Source organism: Chlamydomonas reinhardtii, chromosome 9 (assembly GCF_000002595.2).
Source record: "Chlamydomonas reinhardtii strain CC-503 cw92 mt+ chromosome 9, whole genome shotgun sequence".
NCBI classification, from domain to species: Eukaryota; Viridiplantae; Chlorophyta; class Chlorophyceae; order Chlamydomonadales; family Chlamydomonadaceae; genus Chlamydomonas; species Chlamydomonas reinhardtii.
In genome coordinates this window covers 2,388,778-2,406,322 of record NC_057012.1, presented here as the reverse complement: position 1 = coordinate 2,406,322, position 17,545 = coordinate 2,388,778, and the positions used below count along the sequence as shown (strand labels likewise).

Genomic DNA, 17,545 nt, shown 5'->3' with positions numbered 1-17,545 from the left:
CGTAAATAGTCCCGAGCTGCAGCCGTTCCGTCACTTCTGAACTTCATACCAAGTAGCTTGAGCCCTACCATAGTCGCGATACTTTCTAGGAGTCTTACTACAGCTCGAGCAACAGTCGCGAACCGCAACACGCACTCGCGTGCCCTTTCTAGCCCCTCCGCCAACATGCTGCGCGCTCCTGTCATGTCTTCGGCCGCTTCCCGCAAGGTTGCCGCTCCCGCGGTGGCCGCGCGGGCAGGTTGCCGCCGCGTCGGTGTCATGCGCGTCTTCGCATTCCAGAAGGCCGCCAGCTGCGACAACTTGCACGACAAGAATGCCCTGCATGAGCGCATCCAAAAAAGCAAGGAGCTGCTGGACGCCGAGAGCGCCATGATGTGGTGAGAGAAAAGTTTGCTGGCGACATGCATGACTGTTGCGGAGGTTCCGGAACAAGGTTGCAGTGACGCAGTTGCGGCTACTCATGCGCTGCTACTGCACCTTGGTTGCCAAAAGCAACCAAAATCCTGTGTAGCAGCCTTTGCGCCTGTCTCAAGACGCCCCACGTATATTCCAACCTAACTCGCCTCGCTCTCCCCGCCCCTCCCCCCTCCCCCACGCCCTCGCGCGCAGCTACCAGTGCGAGCAGACCAAGAGCGGCACCGGCTGCACCGACATCGGGGTGTGCGGCAAGACGCCCGAGGTGTCGGCGCTGCAGGACCTGCTCATCTACTCGGTCAAGGGCCTGGGCAGCCTGGCGCACGTGGCCCGCACCTCGCCCGCCAAGATCGAGGACGCCGCCGTCAACACCTTCATCAACGGCGCCATCTTCTCCACCCTCACCAACGTCAACTTCGCAGATGACCGCTTCCTGGAGTTTGTGACCGACTGCCGCAAGCTTCACGCGCAGCTGGCAGCCAAGATGGCCGCGGCGGGCGTGGCGGTGCCGGCCGCCGAGACCGCCCACCAGCCCTGGTTTGGATCCATGCCGCACCCGCTGGCCTGGAACAGCGACACGCACGTGGCGCTGGCGGGCGTGGGCGACATGCTCGAGGTGGCCAGCAAGGTAAGGGTGCGGGAGGGGCTTTGGGCGTGGGGTTTGGGGGAGGGCTACTAACTTGCTTGTGGAATGGGTGCGGGCCCTCGGGCTTTGAACAAACGTTCTGGACTAGTCCAGCTTCCATCGCGCTTGCATATTACGCCTGCCCACCTTCCGCCCCCCACCCATCCCCATCCCTCTCTCTCCACCCCTCAGACGGGTGTGAAGGAGCGCCAGCATGTGCTGGGCGAGACTCTGGCAGGTCTGCAGGAGCTGCTGATGTACGGGCTCAAGGGGCTGTGCGCCTACGCCCACCACGCCGAGGCGCTGGGCCACACCGACCCCGCCGTGTACGCCGACGTGCAGGCCTACCTGCACTTCCTGTGCTCGCCCGCCGCCGCCGATGTGGGTCAGGTGCTGGACGCCTGCTTCCGCGCCGGCGCCACCAACTTCAGGGTGATGGAGATGCTGAGCAACGCGCACACCGACACCTTCGGCCACCCCGTGCCCACGCCCGTCACGCTCAACCCCGTGCCCGGCAAGGCCATCCTGGTGACCGGCCACGACATGCACGACCTGCACATGCTGCTGGAGCAGACGGCGGGCAAGGGCATCAACGTGTACACGCACGGCGAGATGCTGCCGGCGCACGGCTACCCCGGCCTGAAGAAGTACCCGCACCTGGTCGGCCACTTTGGCGGCGCCTGGTACCGCCAAAAGATTGACTTCGCGGCGTTCCCCGGCGCCGTGGCGGTGACCACCAACTGCGTGCTGGACCCGCTCACTGCCTACAAGGACAACATCTTCACCATCAACGAGGTGGGTGGGGGCAGAGGGGCAGAGGGGGCGAGTGGGCGGTGGGAGGGAAGCGAAAGCCGGCATCAAACCTGTGTTGTGCATGTCTTGCAAGCAAGTTGCTGCGTCCCACTCGTGATGCCCTTTCTTCCTTATCCAACCGCCGTATCGCCCGCTCACACCGCCTGCACCTCCCGCCTGCTTGCAGACCGGCCTGTCGGGCGTGCCGCACATTCGCCCCGACGCCACCGGGCACAAGGACTTCACGCCCATCATCAACCGCGCACTGCAGCTGCCCGGCTTCACGCCTGAGTCCGTCGCCAAGATGGAGAAGAAGCGCGACGTCACGGTGCGCGTGCGTGTCGGCTGGCTGCTGCTTGGGGACCTAGTCTATCTAGCCATGTGTGAGGGCAGCTTGTGTAGCCGCGTTGTCATGCTGCTTGCACGGTGAGGCCTGCAACCCAAGTATGCGTTGGCACGAGTTGTTATTTACTCGTCGGCCTGAAACCTGCTCCCCCTTCTCCACGCGTGCGGTGTGTGATCCGCAGGTGGGCTTTGGCCACAAGAGCGTGCTGAGCGTGGCTCCCCAGGTGATTCAGGCTATCCAGGAGAAGCGGCTGGAGCACATCTTCCTGGTGGGCGGCTGCGACGGCTCGGAGCCGCAGCGCAAGTACTACAGCAAGCTGTACCAGTTCATGCCCACCAACACCATGGTGCTCACCCTGGGCTGCGGCAAGTTCCGCATCTTCGACCAGGACTTCGGCACGCTGCCGGGCACCGACCTGCCGCGTCTGCTGGACATGGGCCAATGTGAGTGCTGCCGGGCTCGTGATGGTGGCTTGGGTGGGACGTTGGAGGAATGGTGTCATTGTGGGAACGCTCGCGGCGGACCCATGTGCTTCGGCCTTGCCGTGCCGACCTGTCCTCTTCCAGTCTTTTTCTCAAGGTTTCTCACCTCCCGTGCACCACCACAGGCAACGACGCGTACAGCGCGCTGGTGGTGGCGACTGAGCTGGCCAAGGTGTTCAAGACGGACGTGAACTCGCTGCCGCTGTCGCTGGACCTGTCCTGGTTTGAGCAGAAGGCCGTGGCGGTGCTGCTGACGCTGCTGCACCTGGGCGTGCGCAACATCCGCCTGGGGCCCCGCCTGCCCGCCTTCCTGACGCCCGAGGCGGTGGGCGTGCTGGTGGACAGGTTTGGCCTCATCCCCGCCAACGTGGCCGACCCCGCGGCCGACATGCAGATGATGATGGAGTGCAAGTAGAGGCCGCGGAAGGAGGCAGGGGCGGGAACGGATGAAGGGTGCGGGCGTGTGCTAGGGGCGGGCGTGTGCTAGGGTGACAGTGTGATGTGATGCACTTTGCAAAAGACTTCGCAGCGCATTTTGAGAGCGTGTTGAACAGATGAGCAATGCAACCAATTTGTACGGCTTACATGAGAGTAGTACGTTTATAATAAAGTTGTATGTCCAAGACCGGTCACGGATCTGAGACCTGATATGAAGCGGTATTAGAATCCCTTTTTCGCATGGATTTTAGCGCCAGGTGCTGCGTACACTAAGTGGTGTGACATGCGAACATGTGAGGTGACAGCCTAAACAATAAAGAGGCAGGCGCGTAGTAATAAACATTCATGACGCCCACACCACTCACAGACCAAGTGGAAGTGGTGCGTGTCATTGTGTTTGACGATATTCAATTGTGAGCACTACCGCTTCGACCGGCGTGTCACTGTACACGCTTCGGTCCCGCTGAAAGGGCGGATGTCGTGCACACGGTGCGGGGTTGTGTTGATGCAATGCGCTAGGCTGTACTCTCTTGTACTCTCGAGCGCTATGCGTTCTGGGCAGAGACAGTCCGTTGGCGAAGGTGGGCTGTAGCTCACGGGCTTGTGTCCGGTGTCTCCGCTTTTGAGGACAACAAAAACCTGAGATGAAGGTCGTGTGACCGCGTGACGTGAAGCAACCTGTAATGGGACCAGAAAGGCGGCTCTCCCTCTCAGGTGCAAAGCCGCAGCAGTAGCCGGCAGATGTGCGCTGAGTTCTTGTTGAAGCGGTGGCCTGCGGCAAGTGCCGTGGGCGTGAGTGCGTGACATCCACAGCCTCACACTCGCGTGTTTCCGTTCCCGCCCCGGACCGGGTGGACGGGCGCAACGTAGCCGGTGTCTTCCCGATGCTTTCAGCCGTCCACCGTGCCCGTTGAGTGTTCCCCCCTGTCACGATATGGTGATCCGTGAAAGCCCGCATGACCACAACAGTCGACGTGATCACGTGACTCAGGTGAGCGCCTCGCAGGGCCTGCCTCTGCAGTCCGTACAAGGCAGCACCCTGATGGCCTTACGCGCTCCTGCTCTGCCGGACCTGCAGCGAGTGCAGACTGCAACGGTGCCCTTTGAACGCGACCCCGCACGAGATAGGATGATGTTACAATGAGTTTTGGTACATCGCTGCTCCGCCCCCAAACAGTGCTTCCGCAAACTAGGCAGTTCAGCACTCGAGGATTGTCGTGCCACTCTTTTGTTCTTCCAGTGGGGACTGCTTATCGTTTGCGCTCTCACCGCGCATGTGTGCCTCCGCTGCGCGAGCTGCCTTGCAACCCGCACACGCACCACGCACCAGCCGCACACTCTTGTCGTCCATCGCTATCCAGAGCCCTCTACCTCTTCCAGCCCATCCAGCCTCAGCTCTCGCTCATGCCAGCCGCTGACCCGCGCGCTTTGTTGCCATGCCGCACACGTACATCTCCTGCTTTGGAATCGTCTACAGGGCTTTCTTCTCACACACCCAACCCATGCAAGGTCAGCCCTCCTCCCTTGCCGTCTCACACCAGACCACCGGATGCGCCACACGCATCTGCGCCCATGCTCCTCTCCTGATCCTCGCTGCCACACCGCCCCACCACCGCCAGTGACAGCGGCCAGCACTGCTGCAGAGCACGCATCCTCCAGGCACCCTTCGTCCATGCTTTGCGTGCGCCTCGCCCGGACAATGCACCGCCGGCACACTTCTTTTTGTAGCGGCCCAACTGCTCAGCCTGCCTCCTCCACAAATCAAACGTACTGTATCGACAGCTTGCGTACAACCCGCCCGCGGCGTCATGTGTGCAGTGTTTTTGTTGTTGTCAACTTGCGCACCGGCCCACAACACGTTGCGGCCCCGGGCCACTGCTGTAAAAGAATAAGTATGCTGGTGATGTGTATGTGTGTGTATGACGCCCGGGGGCCCTCTCAAACCAAGCGCGCACCACCATTCCCGCGCGCTGCATCCACCCATTCGACATGTCTTGCCAAACCGAATAATTGTTGTACTGAGCATTATTTTCTCACGTTCGCAAAGGCCAATTGACACCATGCAACAAACAAATTTCCATCACCTCAGGTGCTACAAAGGCAGCCGCCACAAACAACGGCGCAGTCACATCCAAGCTAAGCGTCACCGGCCACCACAGACCATTTAGCCGGAATCATCAAATGCGCACAGGCTGGCAGCATGCTACAACAAAGACCTATAGTTGAGCTGCCGAGCCAGCTTACTAGCCGCGGCAGCGCCGGCCTTGGCTGACGAACTAAAGACCCAAACAAACAACCCAACGGCCGATATTGGTACACCCGTTTGGTGAAGACGACTCCTATCATACAACCACGCCCGCTGAGACAGCTGTGTGCTTGAGGCCCATACGAGCTCGAAGCATCACATCCACGACACGCACCGTTCTGAAACTGGTGCTTAACACTCTTCACCACACTGCCATGATGCGTGGACGTGGACCACCACAGGAAAGGGCAGCACCAGGTCAGACCAAGTGCTCGTACCTTCCCTCCCTCAGCCACTATCCACTCACCGCTACCGTACATCGCACTAACGTACAAAAGACTACAGTGCAAAAAAAACCAACGATAAGCTGTTGTTTGCCCTCCCCACCTTCCGGATGCTCCGACCATCCAGGCAGCAACCCACACACGCCAGGCCTGCTGCTCCGCCGCCGCCCTCAGCAGCGGCCGCGGCGGCCCTCTGCAGCGCCCCTACCCCGCCACCCCCGGCCTCGCCTTGCGCCCTCATGGCCTCGCCTTGCGCCTCCCTCCCTCCCTCCCTCCCTCCTTCCAGGCCCCACGCCCACCTCCACCACCACGGGTGCGGTCTCCACCTCCACCCCACCCCGCGCCTGCGCCTCAGCCCCCGCCCGCCCCCTTCACTCGTACGCCTCCAGGTCCTCCGCCGCCACCTCCAGCACGCGGATGAGGCGGTACAGGTCACGCAGGTCAAAGGCGCCAGGCGGCTCGCCCACAGCCGCGGTGGCGTCGTCCCGGTAGCCCGCAAACACCTCAGCGCCCGCCGCCCCCGCGGCAGCTGCGCCCGCAGCTGTCAGGCCCCCGGAGGAGGCGGTGCGCTTGGCGCTGGGCGCAGCGGACGGGGTGGCGGGGAGGGCGGAGGGAGGGCTGGTGGCGCTGGCACTGACGCCGTCGCCGCAGCCGCCCAGCTCCAGCTGGCGCACACAGGCGCGCATCTCCGCCGCAAACACGGAGCGGTACCACCTGCGTGCGTAACACGTGGGCGGTGTGTGTGTTAAGAGAAACGCCCCTACCCTTGAGAGCTGGCTTGGTGGCATTGAGAGCTGTGGCAGGAAGAGGAAGTGCGTGAAAAGCGCCATGGTGGCTCTGTGAAACCCCGCAATAAGAACCACTACGCACGCACCTGGCAGAAAGCGGCGCGGGCGCGGGCAGCGCGCCGGCGGCGCCGCCACTAACGCCGCCGCCACTGCCAGCGGCCATGCGGCCAGCAACCGCGCCGCCGGGCGCCGTGGTGGGGCGGCCGCCGGGCCCGGCGCTGGTGGGCAGGTGCGGGTGATTGGGCTGCTTGTGCTGCTTGTGCTGGTGGCCCTGCTGGTGACCGTGACGACCCAGGTGGTGGTGGCGGCTGGTGCCCAGGTGCAGCAGCGCCGGCTGCTGCGCGGCCCAGGCCTCGTGCTGCTCCTGCAGAAGCGCCAGCTGCGGGGGTCGAGGGATGCGGCGCACACGTAAACATGAGGTCGGGAGGAGGGCGTGAGGAGGATGCGTGAGACACCGATACTGCAGTTCGACAGCCCTTCACGCCCTTGCGGTCTGTTTGGTTCCTGCGCCAATTCCGCCCCTGCACCTCCCGCCCTCCTCCCCTTTCCCCTCCCTCCTTTCCTATCCCCCTGCTCTCCCCCCTCCCACCTGCGCCGCCCGCTGCGCCGCCACGTCCAGGCGCATGAGCAGCTGCCGCCTCAGCCCCGGCTGCAGCGCCGAGTGCAGGATGAAGCGCAGCAGCACGTGCGTGGTGCAGCCGCGCCGCAGCCCACGCAGCGTGTCCAGCAGCGGCACCACAGACGCCCGCAGCCGCCGCCGGGACGAGCGCAGCATGTGCAGGTGCGGCGCAGTCACCGCGCCCGCCGCCGCCGCGGCGGCGGCGCTGCCGGTCACGGCGGCAGCAGCCGCCGGCAGGCCGGCGGCGGCGGCGGACGCCGACGCCGCGGCGTGCGACAGCGCCAGCGCGAGGCCCTCCTCCGCCGCGGCGGCGGCGGCCGTGGCGCTGTGGTGCACCAGCGACGGCAGGTCGGCGGGCGGCGGCAGCCGCCGGCGCGCGCGTTCGGCCGCGGCCGCCGCTGCACCCAGGCGCGCGGCGGCGCCGTGTGCGAGGCGCTGCTGCAGCGAGGCCGCCGAGTTCATGGCGATGGCGAGGCCGGCCACGTGCGCGCCGAGCGCGGCGTGGACCGAGGCCAGGCGCGGGGGCAGCAGCAGGCTGAAGGGCAGGACGAGGGGGGCGGAGGCGGAGGGGAAGGCGGCCGGCGAGGCGCGGGAAAGGGCGGGGGAGGTGCTGTGGCTGTTGCTGGTGGAGGTCGCGGGCGGCGCGGCGGGCTCGCCGTTGTGCGGGTGGTCCTGGAGGAACGGGGCGGGGTAGTGCGGAGCGGAGTGGGGCTTCAGTGGGAGGACCGCAGTCGCCAGACTGCAAGCGTGCTACCGGGCCAACGTCTGATAACATGCAACCGAGCGCGCACACGAGAGGAACAGCCCAATGACGCAGCATTGCGGCCTTTGCGCTTGAAGCCGCCACACACGCGGCGCACGAGGTACCACCGTCGCCAAACGACCCCAGACCGCACCTTGAAGCCCCATGGCCCACCCACCCATCCTTGCCGGCCGCTGCCCTTCCCTTGCCCCCACCACGCACGCACCCCGTAGGCCCAGGGCAGGAACAGCGCTGCCGGCGAGGGCGCCCACAGGTGCTCATCATCCCACTGCTCCTCCTCAGGCAGCTCGCGGCGCTGTTGGAAGCAGAGAGCAGCGGCAGCAGAGCAGCAGTGGCGAGTAGGGTCACTGCTGTTTCGCAGAGCAGGCAGGCGCGGTGAGCAGGCAGGCAGGGGGGCAGGTAGGCAGGCAGGCAGGCAGGCAGGGGTGCCGTACCGCCGGTAGCGGCTGAAGCTGCAGGCGTACGGCATGCGGTATGTCACTGGACAGGCCTCCCACCTGGTGCTGCGTGTGGGGCGGCCCCGTTGAGCGCGGCGACAGCGACGGCGGCACCGCGGGCGGCTTGCCCAGCGGCAGTTGCCGCATGGAGGGCCCTTGTGGCGAGCCGCCGGCGCCGGTGCCGGGCAGGCGCAGGCCGCCGCCCCAGCCCTGCGGGGCGGGCAGATGGAAGCCAAAGGAAAAGCCGGAGCCGGCCCCGCCCTCCGCCCCGCCCATGGCGTGTGCTGCTGCTGTGGCTGGCGCCGAGGAGGAGGTGGCGGTGTGCAGGTGCTGAGTGATGGAGGCGGCGTGGTCGCGCAGGCCCATCAGGAGCGCAGCGAGGTGGGTCACCAGCGCCGTTGAAGGGGTCGGGGGGCTGCTCGCAGTCTCGACCGCGACATGCATGGCCTCAGAGCCCGAGCTAGGGCCTGGCTCGCCAGAAGCTGCGCTTACCAACCGCGCAAGGCGATGCTTGCGAGGGCATAACCGCGGCCCGCAGCCTGCAGAGCGCGGCGCGCGCGCCCTGCATTGCGCCGAGACCTGTGCCTTCGGCCGACTCAGCACTCCGGCGCTGTGGGTGACGCCGGCTGTCATCGGCATAGCAGCCTCGCCGTAGATTTACTTCAAACTGATGATAACGCGAGCTGGATAGGTTGTCCGCGGCCAAACGCGAAGTCGTGCGAGCGGTCGCGGAAGTCGCACGATCCCCGCGTTTCAGTAACGCTCGGGAGCAGGCAGCGGCTAGAACTGCATCGTGAGGAAACAAGCCCACGGCGGCAGGTGCGGCGTGCAGAGAGGTCAACGCAACGCCTGCGCAAAGGCAACATACCCGCCCTTTTTCCGTCAAAGCGCACCCGCGCGTACCCGCCCACTGCCAGCTTTAACACCAACACCTATAATAGACTTACCTTGAGCGCTGGTCCAGGTCAGCTGCGTGGGCAACAGCGCTGCGGTGTGTCCCGCAAGGGCGAAACCCTTGTCTTCGATACGCTGGTAGCTGTGCTTTTCAGGGGCTTCCCTAGCTGTTCTGAATAATTTGCACTGGCTCAATCTTTTATACGGAGGCAAGCACAGATTTGGCACTGCAAGTGCAAGAGTCGGAATTGCATCCCGCCTTCGACGTACAATGCACGGGGTGTCTTCCAAGTGGTTACAAATGAAGCGCAATATCCGAAAGACAGTTTGCAGGTTATCTCCCAGGGCGTGGGCCGGTGCGACATCTCCCGGCGTGCCGGACTTCCACCGGTCCGGTCCGGCGGCCCCACGATTTTAACTCGAGCCTTTGTTGGAGCGTTCTGACGCTTGTGGCCGCTGGGTAAAGCGTAGCCAGGGGGGCGTAAGTCCCGCCCTTGGGGTGTGCAAGGAGTTGGTGGAGTTCAGACCCCTACGCCGTGTGGGGGACCGGACTGGGTGGAGAGACTCAGGGAGATGCGTGCGTGCCGAACCCAAGCACGGGGGGCTCGGACACCAGGGTCGCTGCGCGCCAGTTCTGCAGACGCAACTACAGTATTTTATCCTTCACAATAGATGTTACAATCAAAAGCACTGCAGAATCCCTGATCCCTTTCGGCCCGGGTGGGCCGTTGCCAATCTTGCCACACAGCCACCTGGCGCCATTTTCCACAATCCCTTTCACATCCCCGCCCTCGGCTCAGCGGCACTTCAACGTACTTGTTCTTTACGGCTCCTCAACTGCTTCAAAACACTGTGCGCCTCCCACTCCGCCTCCGCGCATCGTGGCACCGTGCCGCGTTGGCAGCAGGCAGAAGCCGTGATGCGCGTGAGTGCGTCAGTGTGTATCGGCGCGCGGCCTTCCCAGCCAGTCAGTCCCCCCCTCACAAAAAACAAAAAAGAGGACGCGCGTCAGCAGTCAAGCCCATACGTATGCCTAACTGGTCACACCGAGGACACGACAGTAGTCGCGCCTGACGCTGCGACCACGCCCCCCTCGGGCGACGAATCGCGACACACCGTACGCCGTATAATGTTCAATGTAAACTTTCTGCCTTGGAACTAAAATCCAATGGCGCTTCCATGCATTCTTCGCACACCCCAACCACATGAGTGGCATGCATAGCGTACTCTGCTGCCGCAACGCAGCGGGCACGCTCCCGAAATCCCAAATCCCCGCCCGCGTACTATGCATCCCGCGTCTTAGATCCGGCGCATGCTCGTTCGCCACCCAGCCCACTCTCCTTGATGGAGGTCATTGGAAAGGTAACATGGATCGACCGGCAACATTGCCCGCGATACTATTAGCAGCCCGTGCATTCAGTGAGCCAACGCAGGGCCCACACAGCAAATGCACCAAGCGCCAAACACCACGCATCCGGCCATGGCAGGCGCGAGACGAGGTGAGACAGGCTGCGTTGCCTGCGCTCCATGCCTGTACCGGCATATCGACGTAATCCAGGCACCCCACCTCATCTCCGCAACCCCCCTTCTCCCTAGAGCTGTGGCAACCCCCAGGCCCCCAGCCGGCCCTGCTGCACATGCCACGTGCCACCCGCAGCAGCGGACGGTAGGGCGCCAGGGAACCGTACAGCGTATGTGTCTAAACCCTGACAATGTCCCACCACAAGCAAAGCAAACCCCACAAGCAATATCTAAAACATTGCTGGGTATTATCAAGTGCATGCGGTATGCCGGATCACACGGCTTAGTGTGTGGCGCAACGCGGGATGTATTCTACCACCCCACGAACCAATAGGCGCCACCGTCGGAGCCCGAGCAACCGTAAAACCCAAAACGTCTCTTCGCCACTGCTTCTTCGCCCACATCACGCCTCCACATACCCCTCACGCGCAACACCGCGCACGCGCCGCACGAAAGTCATTGCTAAATAGAGGGATGGATTATGCATATGCATATGACGTACTGAACTCAGCCGGGTCCGATTAATATTGTTGGGTATCCCTGCGCGCAGCCCTTTCAGTTGGTTCGGACGCGCTGTCCACCCAAGTAAACGGTCCACATTCGGGGTGGTGGTATTGAGCGGCTAAACCGCTGTATCCACGCGCTGTACCGTACTCATGAACAGATTTGTAGCCCCTCCTGCCATAGGTCGCTGTCACATCCCCGCAGTCCCTACAGCACACAGCCTCCCTGCCTGCCATACCTGCCACCTACTCGGATGGGCTGCCGCAGGCCGCGTTCTCCTCCCGCAAAAAAAGCCCCGGCCACCACCCCAAGCACCCGCCACTCGCAGTTCCGTTTCCGTCAGCCTGCAATCCACCGTCGTCCCAGTCAACGTCAGCCCACGCCGATTAGTCCCTTGCAGCTCATGCACATGCGACTCCTGCAATTCCCGCCGGAACGCCCGCCGGAACGCCCGAACGCCAATCTATGCAGTTGCTGGATAAAGACACACACGCCCGGCTTCTCTGGTATGCAGTGAGATCCGGTGAGGAATGGGCGCTATGGGGCAGGCCGCGCGGCCACCCCCTGGCAACGTGCCAGCCATCTCCAACATCATACAACGGAACGCACACAATGCGAAAGCCTGAGAATGTCCAGGCCGAGAAACAAACAGCTAAACGGACTGTATTCGTTATGATAAAGATCGGGGGCATCTTTTGAGTCAGTCGGCGAAGCGATTGTTTATAAGCGCCCACCCACTGCTGTGCGCTCTGTGCGCACGGTACGGCAAACCCTATCGCAAGACATACTCCAAGATTCAAACGCACCGACACAACACGACACGATGGGAGAGTACCAAGTCAACCTCTGACCTCCCTGCCCCCCATACGCATGCGCGTGACAACACCGCGCTATGCCGCCTACAGCAAATACCTGCTTACTAGAGCAGGAACACGTTGACATAACACAACAAATAACGTTGCAACTATCGATTCGAGCGCTATGTTTGTCTACATGTCTTCCGGGGGAAACGCACACATGCGTATTTGCGTGCGTCCATGTCTGTGTGCGTGACACCCACACCGAAGATAGCCGGCCAGCCTGCTTCGTTTATGTAAATACTAGGTATAATGCAGAAGTTGATCGCTGAAGCCGTGCATGCATGACGCATGCAGGTTCACAATTATGACCTCCAAACGACATCTGATGGCGCCGCGTCGGCCGCAGCGCCACCGGCCATCCCGCGATAAGCCTGTCCCGACATATACCTTTCTCCCGATCAGCACTTCGAACTTGCGAGTTGATCAAATCCTTCTGGGCGCCCCCCGCGCCCGGGCGTATATTTCATCGCCGACATCACCGCTGACATGAGCGTAGACTGAGCATTGCCTTTCCGGGTTGGATTCCGATTCGATCACGCCACGCTGCTACATGGCGCCCACACGCTCCAGCAGTTGGTCCCAGTCGTCCTCGTCGTGACCCGCCGGCCAAAGAGGCAGCCCGCAGTCGGCCGCGCCCGCACCACCAGCCCCTGTACCCGCAGCACCGGCGGCGGCAGCGGAAGCACTAGAGGCAGGGCGACCCGCCAGCGGCAGCGGCGCGGATATGCATGAGGCTGGGGGCACCTGCTGCAGCTGCTGCGGCTGGGCGGGGCCTGGCGCCGATGCCGATGACACGTACAGGGGAGCCGACAGCGGCCTGGACGACGCAGCCGGCGCTGGGAAGCCAGACGGCGGGAAGCCACCGCCGCTACCGCCGCTGACAGGTTGCTGGAAGCCCGGCTGCATGGACGTAGGGCGCAGCGACGGCGGCACCGGCACCAGCGGAATCACCTGCACCGGCTGCTGCTGCTGCTGCTGCTGCAGAGGCATGTGCGACGGGCGCGGCTCACCCTGCGGACCCAGCGGCGGCAACACGGCATCCCGCGGCAGGAGAAGGAAACCGCTGCCGTTGCCGCCGCCGCCGCTGTTGTACCTGCTGCAGCTGAAGGGCATGCCGCCGGCTTCACCGCCGCCGGCTTGCAACAGCGCCTGAAATCCATGCAGCGGCGCCGCGGTTGCGCCACCGATGCAGGGCTGGCCGATGCCAACGCCCGTGGCGCTGTCAGCAGCAGGCCCGGGCGCAGGGGCGCACAGCGCTGCTTGCATCGCGCCACCGCCGCCGGCCGCCACCACTGCCGCTTGGGGAATGCGGAGGATGCGCACGCCGCCGTGGCTCGACGCCGTGCGCGGCGGTAGCTGCCTATGCTGCTGCTGCCGCTGCCTGAGCGTAGGGGCTGCTTCGCACGTTGAGGCGCCCAGCACAGGCACGGTAGCGGCGGCTGCAGCGGCGGTGGTGAAGGCGCTGCCAGCAAGGGGCCCCGCTGCCGTGGCCAGCGATGCGCTCCTCGCAACCACCGGTGCCAGGACGACCGGGATGGGCTGCAGCGCGGCGGCCACTGGCACTATCGCGGGAGCCGACGACGCCGTCTGGAGCAGCAGTGCAGTGGCTGCCGCCGCCGCTGGCGGCTGCGCCGCCGCCGCCGACGCTCCGGTCTTCATCTCCTGCAGCTGCCGCCGCGCCAGCTCCTCGTGATGCTGCTGCGCCTGCCGCAGCCGCTCCTGCTGCTGCCTGAACTCCTCACACAGCTGCTGGTGCTGGTCCACCAGCGAGGTGCCCAGCCGCTCCGTCGGCTGCAATGGCTGTAGCGGCTGCAGCGGCTGTAGCGGCTGCTGCGCCATCCTGTAGTGCTGTTGCTGCAGCCCTGCCGCCGCCAGCTGCTGCGCGCGGAAGCCGCCCTCGCTGGCGCCGCGGGGCCGCCAGGCCACAGCGCCCAGCTGCTGCAGCTGCTGCTGCTGGTGCTGCTGCTGGTGCGTAGCGGCAGCGGCGGCGGCGCCGCCGCCAGCCGCTGCGGAGCCAAACAGTTGCACAGGCGCAGCGGGTGTGGCAGGTGACCGGCGCATGGCTGTAGCAGCAGCGGGCGCGGCAGAGCCCTGGAGGCCGTGGCTGCTACTGCAATCTGAGATGGACCGGGCGTGGGCGGCCGCCGTCGTCGCCGCTGCGCCATGATGGAGCAGTGCGGCAGCCGCCGCCGCCGGCTCTTGCTGGGAGCCCTGCAGCGGCGGCGACGTGGCAGCAGCGGCGGCGGCGGTGGCGGCGGAGAAGGTGCGGGTCACTGGCGCGACCTGCACCCTACCCACCAGGTGTTGCAGAAGCTCATGACGCTGCGGCTGGGCCTGTGACTGGGCCTGGGGCTGGGCCGGGGGCTGGGGCTGCTGTGTTGATGGCAGCGGCGGGGGGCAGCTGAAAGGGCTGACCAGAGGCCCCGCCGACGCTGGCGTCACACCGCACCCGATTGCAGCAGCTGCGGCTGCCCCCATGTTGCGGCTGAGCGGCTGCGGCTGCGGCGGCTGCGGGGGCGACAGCAGCCCACCGTTACAGCCGGTGCCGGAGGGAGCCGCCGGCAGCGGCGGCGGCGCAGTCGCTGCGGGCGTGTCTGCTGTGGTGGGCAGCGGCGACGAGGCGGCGTGCAGGCACGGTGAGGGCGGCAGCGAGGCGGGGAAGCCCCTGGCCGTCGGCGTGCTGCCGCCGCAATGATGGCTCGCGGGGGCGCGAGCGGTGGAGCACGAGTTATAGAGGGGGTGGCTTGGCTGGTTGGGGTGGTTGAGGTGGTTGGGTTTGGGGTTGTGGGTCAGGGAGGTGGTGGTGTTGCCCATGCCGGTAGCGGAGCTGTTGGTGCTGTGGGTGCCGCCGTGATGCGGCCAGCAGCCGCTGCTGCTGCTGGTGTAGCTTGTATGCCCCGTACGCCCGGTGTTGCCCGTATGCCCCGTGGCGGTGGCGGCGGTGCCGGTGCCGCAGGCGGAGGAGGCGAAGGCGGGGGAGGAGGCGCACAGGGGCGAGGAGGCGGCGGCGCCGGCGAGGGCCGCCGGGTCCACAGCCGCCGCCGCCGCCGCCGCCGTGACAGCCGCATCGTAATGCCGAAGCCGCTTGATTGCGATCCCCAGCTCCCGCTCCATCACCACCTGCTCGACCTTGACCTCGCCCTCGGCCTCATCGGTCACTCCGCCGGCGTCGTGGCCATCGGGACCATCAAGGTCCATGTCGTGATCTGGGTCGTGATCGAGGTAGAGGTCGTCATGGGGGGTAGCGCAGTCGGGACGGGTGTCGGCGCTGGTGGACGGCCAGCACGGCGGCTGGGGCGGCGAGGCGGCAGCGGCGGCAGTGCCCTCTAGCGGCGCCGACAGCGAGCGCGAGGGGGGCTCTGCGGGTGGGAGCGACAGGGCGACAGCACGCCGGGCCAGGCAAGGGACGGGCGTGGGTTTAATGGATAGTGGTATAGGAGCGGAACGCAGGGTTGAAGGCGGAAGGAGGGGACAAGTCTCGGGAGCCCAGTCGGAACTCTGTGCGGCAGCGAGCGCGGCACGTCCAACTCGCCTGTTGAAGGTCGCTTCAGCTTCCGGTCGCCGCCCCGCAGCTTCAGAGCCGCCTCGAGAATGAAGCGAGTCGATTCAGCCTGCAGCAACGTAGCATTAGGTTATGGGGTTGTGGTAATAGCGCCGGTTTCGGCGCGTCAACTGCGCCTGGTTTTGCCGCAAGCCTCGGGTTCGGCACTGGCCCACCTGCTCCGCCATGGACCGAAGATGCTGCTCCATGTCACGCACAATGTCCTGTGACTGCACATTTGCGGTGGCTGCAAGCTTGAGCAGCTCGTGCACCGGCAGCGGTGAATTGGGCGCATCCATGTCGCCAGCAGTCGCAATACCAGGCGTTTAACTGCGTTCGTGCATGTTTAATCCTTAAACTACCCACAGAGAAGCTCCTTAAGCTCGGTAACCCTCAGGTTTCACGCCGCGAACCAATTACGCTGGAAGGGTATCAAGTCGCTGGAGGCTCTCGAGGCCCGAATAACGCCGTATGTTAACTACAGTCACGCTATAACATATATAAGCATTCCCGGGGGCCACGAGGAGAGGGTGCCGCGCACCTGCAGTGGAGCGCATCATCGGGAAGTCACAATCGGAAGTCCTGTTAGGTAAACGTCAGCGGCCCAGGCTGACACCTCGCAGTCGAACGCATGCAACCAGTAAAATGGGATATAAAGTTGCTTAGTATTATTGAAATGGCCAGGACTAGAACTGACTGCAAGCAAACCGCCCCACGACTGTGTCACGACGAGTTCGTCCTGGCCCTCCCCGAGCCCCAGAGCCCCTTCTCACCCCGCACGACATCTTGCATTCACCCGGCAATGACCAAACCCATACCGGCACCCACAACCTGTACGCAAATAAACCTACATCTGCTCACGCACAAGACGGCACAATGCACTTGCAAGCACTTGCCCCTGCGTGCCGTTGCTTTTTTGCAGGTTTTGGGACATTGGCCTATCCTACCCCCCGCCCCTATTCCAACCCGCGGCGCCGCCTCACACTCCGGTTGTGTTTGTCTCGCAATTGCATTCGACTCGCCCGCCACTTATCCGTACATTCGGGCGCCCTCTTCTGCCTTGCCTCGCCCTGTCTGTGCCCCTGCTTGCCACACTGTCGCCCGGCCATTGCTTTGCTGCATTCCGTTTGCATTTTCTGCGGCTGCCTCTAGTGCTCATCCGTGGACGCTGGTCACCTTCTTGCAGGTGCGATGCGGCGCTGCCTCGCGAGTGTGGCGTTGCGGTGTGTCTGTGTGGTGCTATCGCCTGGCCGGGCGCCCGGAGCGTGAGGAATGCGCGTCAGCAAACTTCAGCCAGCCAGCAACTCGTCGGTACAGTAACTCCGGCGTTCGACCAGCCGCGCACTCCTGCCCTGCCGCTGCCAATTGTGTGCCATTTGTTGGGTTCTGGGAATCAGCTGCACCCTACGGGACTTTACCAACTTGCCTTACCACTGTCCCATCGCACCCTTCCCCCCCCCTGCTGAGGCGTCTAAAAGTACCTGCACAGGGCCGCCACGCTGAGCGCCAATTGGAGCTCGTCCCGCTCAGCGCTAAGCCCCGGGAACCGGGCGTGGCCCTGCGTGGCATCCCTCAGCACAAAACACGTGCCCCAACGGCCTTACAAATGATACACGCCTGGCCCCAGCACAGCTCACTTGCCTCAGCTTGCCTTCGTCTCCGATCTCCACACGCCCACATTCCCGCAGTCCATGTGGACCCCTATAAGCTTCATCCGCCTCTGGAGGAGTCTTGAGCAGGGGTCCCCTGGTCTTGAGGTGTGCTTACCGCTTGCCCGCCCCTGAAAAATCCAAAGCAACGCGCGGCCACTCGGCAGTCGCAGCAGCAGTGAACACGCCAATCTGGCGGATACTGATTCAACATTTCAACATCCCGCCCTTTGCCGTGTTGTACTAACATCATTGATGCAGGCACTAGGAAGCTGCCCGGTTGGGCTTTTCCTGCCACAAGACTACACCCATTCACCCAAAACCAACGTAACCACACTGGGGG

General features: G+C 64.2%; 3 protein-coding genes across 3 annotated transcripts; 1 reads left to right on the top strand and 2 right to left on the bottom strand.

Moving 5' to 3' along the window:
* The first annotated feature begins 21 nt into the window (after positions 1-21).
* On the top strand, positions 22-3,793 carry CHLRE_09g391650v5 (uncharacterized protein). Its single transcript, XM_001694402.2, has 6 exons — positions 22-377; positions 610-1,042; positions 1,232-1,834; positions 2,019-2,159; positions 2,359-2,620; positions 2,785-3,793. The coding sequence occupies exons 1-6, from the start codon at positions 166-168 to the stop codon at positions 3,072-3,074; spliced, it is 1,941 nt and encodes a 646-aa protein (XP_001694454.1). The 5' UTR covers positions 22-165; the 3' UTR covers positions 3,075-3,793.
* A 427-nt stretch (positions 3,794-4,220) lies between these two features.
* Positions 4,221-9,421, bottom strand: CHLRE_09g391700v5 (uncharacterized protein). Its single transcript, XM_043065606.1, has 6 exons — positions 9,181-9,421; positions 8,294-9,019; positions 8,002-8,091; positions 7,004-7,705; positions 6,501-6,793; positions 4,221-6,340 (listed from the first exon to the last, which is right to left on the bottom strand). The coding sequence occupies exons 2-6, from the start codon at positions 8,870-8,872 to the stop codon at positions 5,998-6,000; spliced, it is 2,007 nt and encodes a 668-aa protein (XP_042920980.1). The 5' UTR covers positions 8,873-9,019; positions 9,181-9,421; the 3' UTR covers positions 4,221-5,997.
* Positions 9,422-9,784: 363 nt separating this feature from the next.
* Positions 9,785-16,211, bottom strand: CHLRE_09g391753v5 (uncharacterized protein). The gene is made up of 3 exons (XM_043065608.1): positions 15,730-16,211; positions 15,545-15,623; positions 9,785-15,371 (listed from the first exon to the last, which is right to left on the bottom strand). Exons 1-3 carry the CDS (start codon positions 15,850-15,852, stop codon positions 12,559-12,561), a joined length of 3,015 nt encoding a protein of 1,004 aa, XP_042920979.1. The 5' UTR covers positions 15,853-16,211; the 3' UTR covers positions 9,785-12,558.
* Between the last annotated feature and the right edge of the window lie 1,334 nt (positions 16,212-17,545).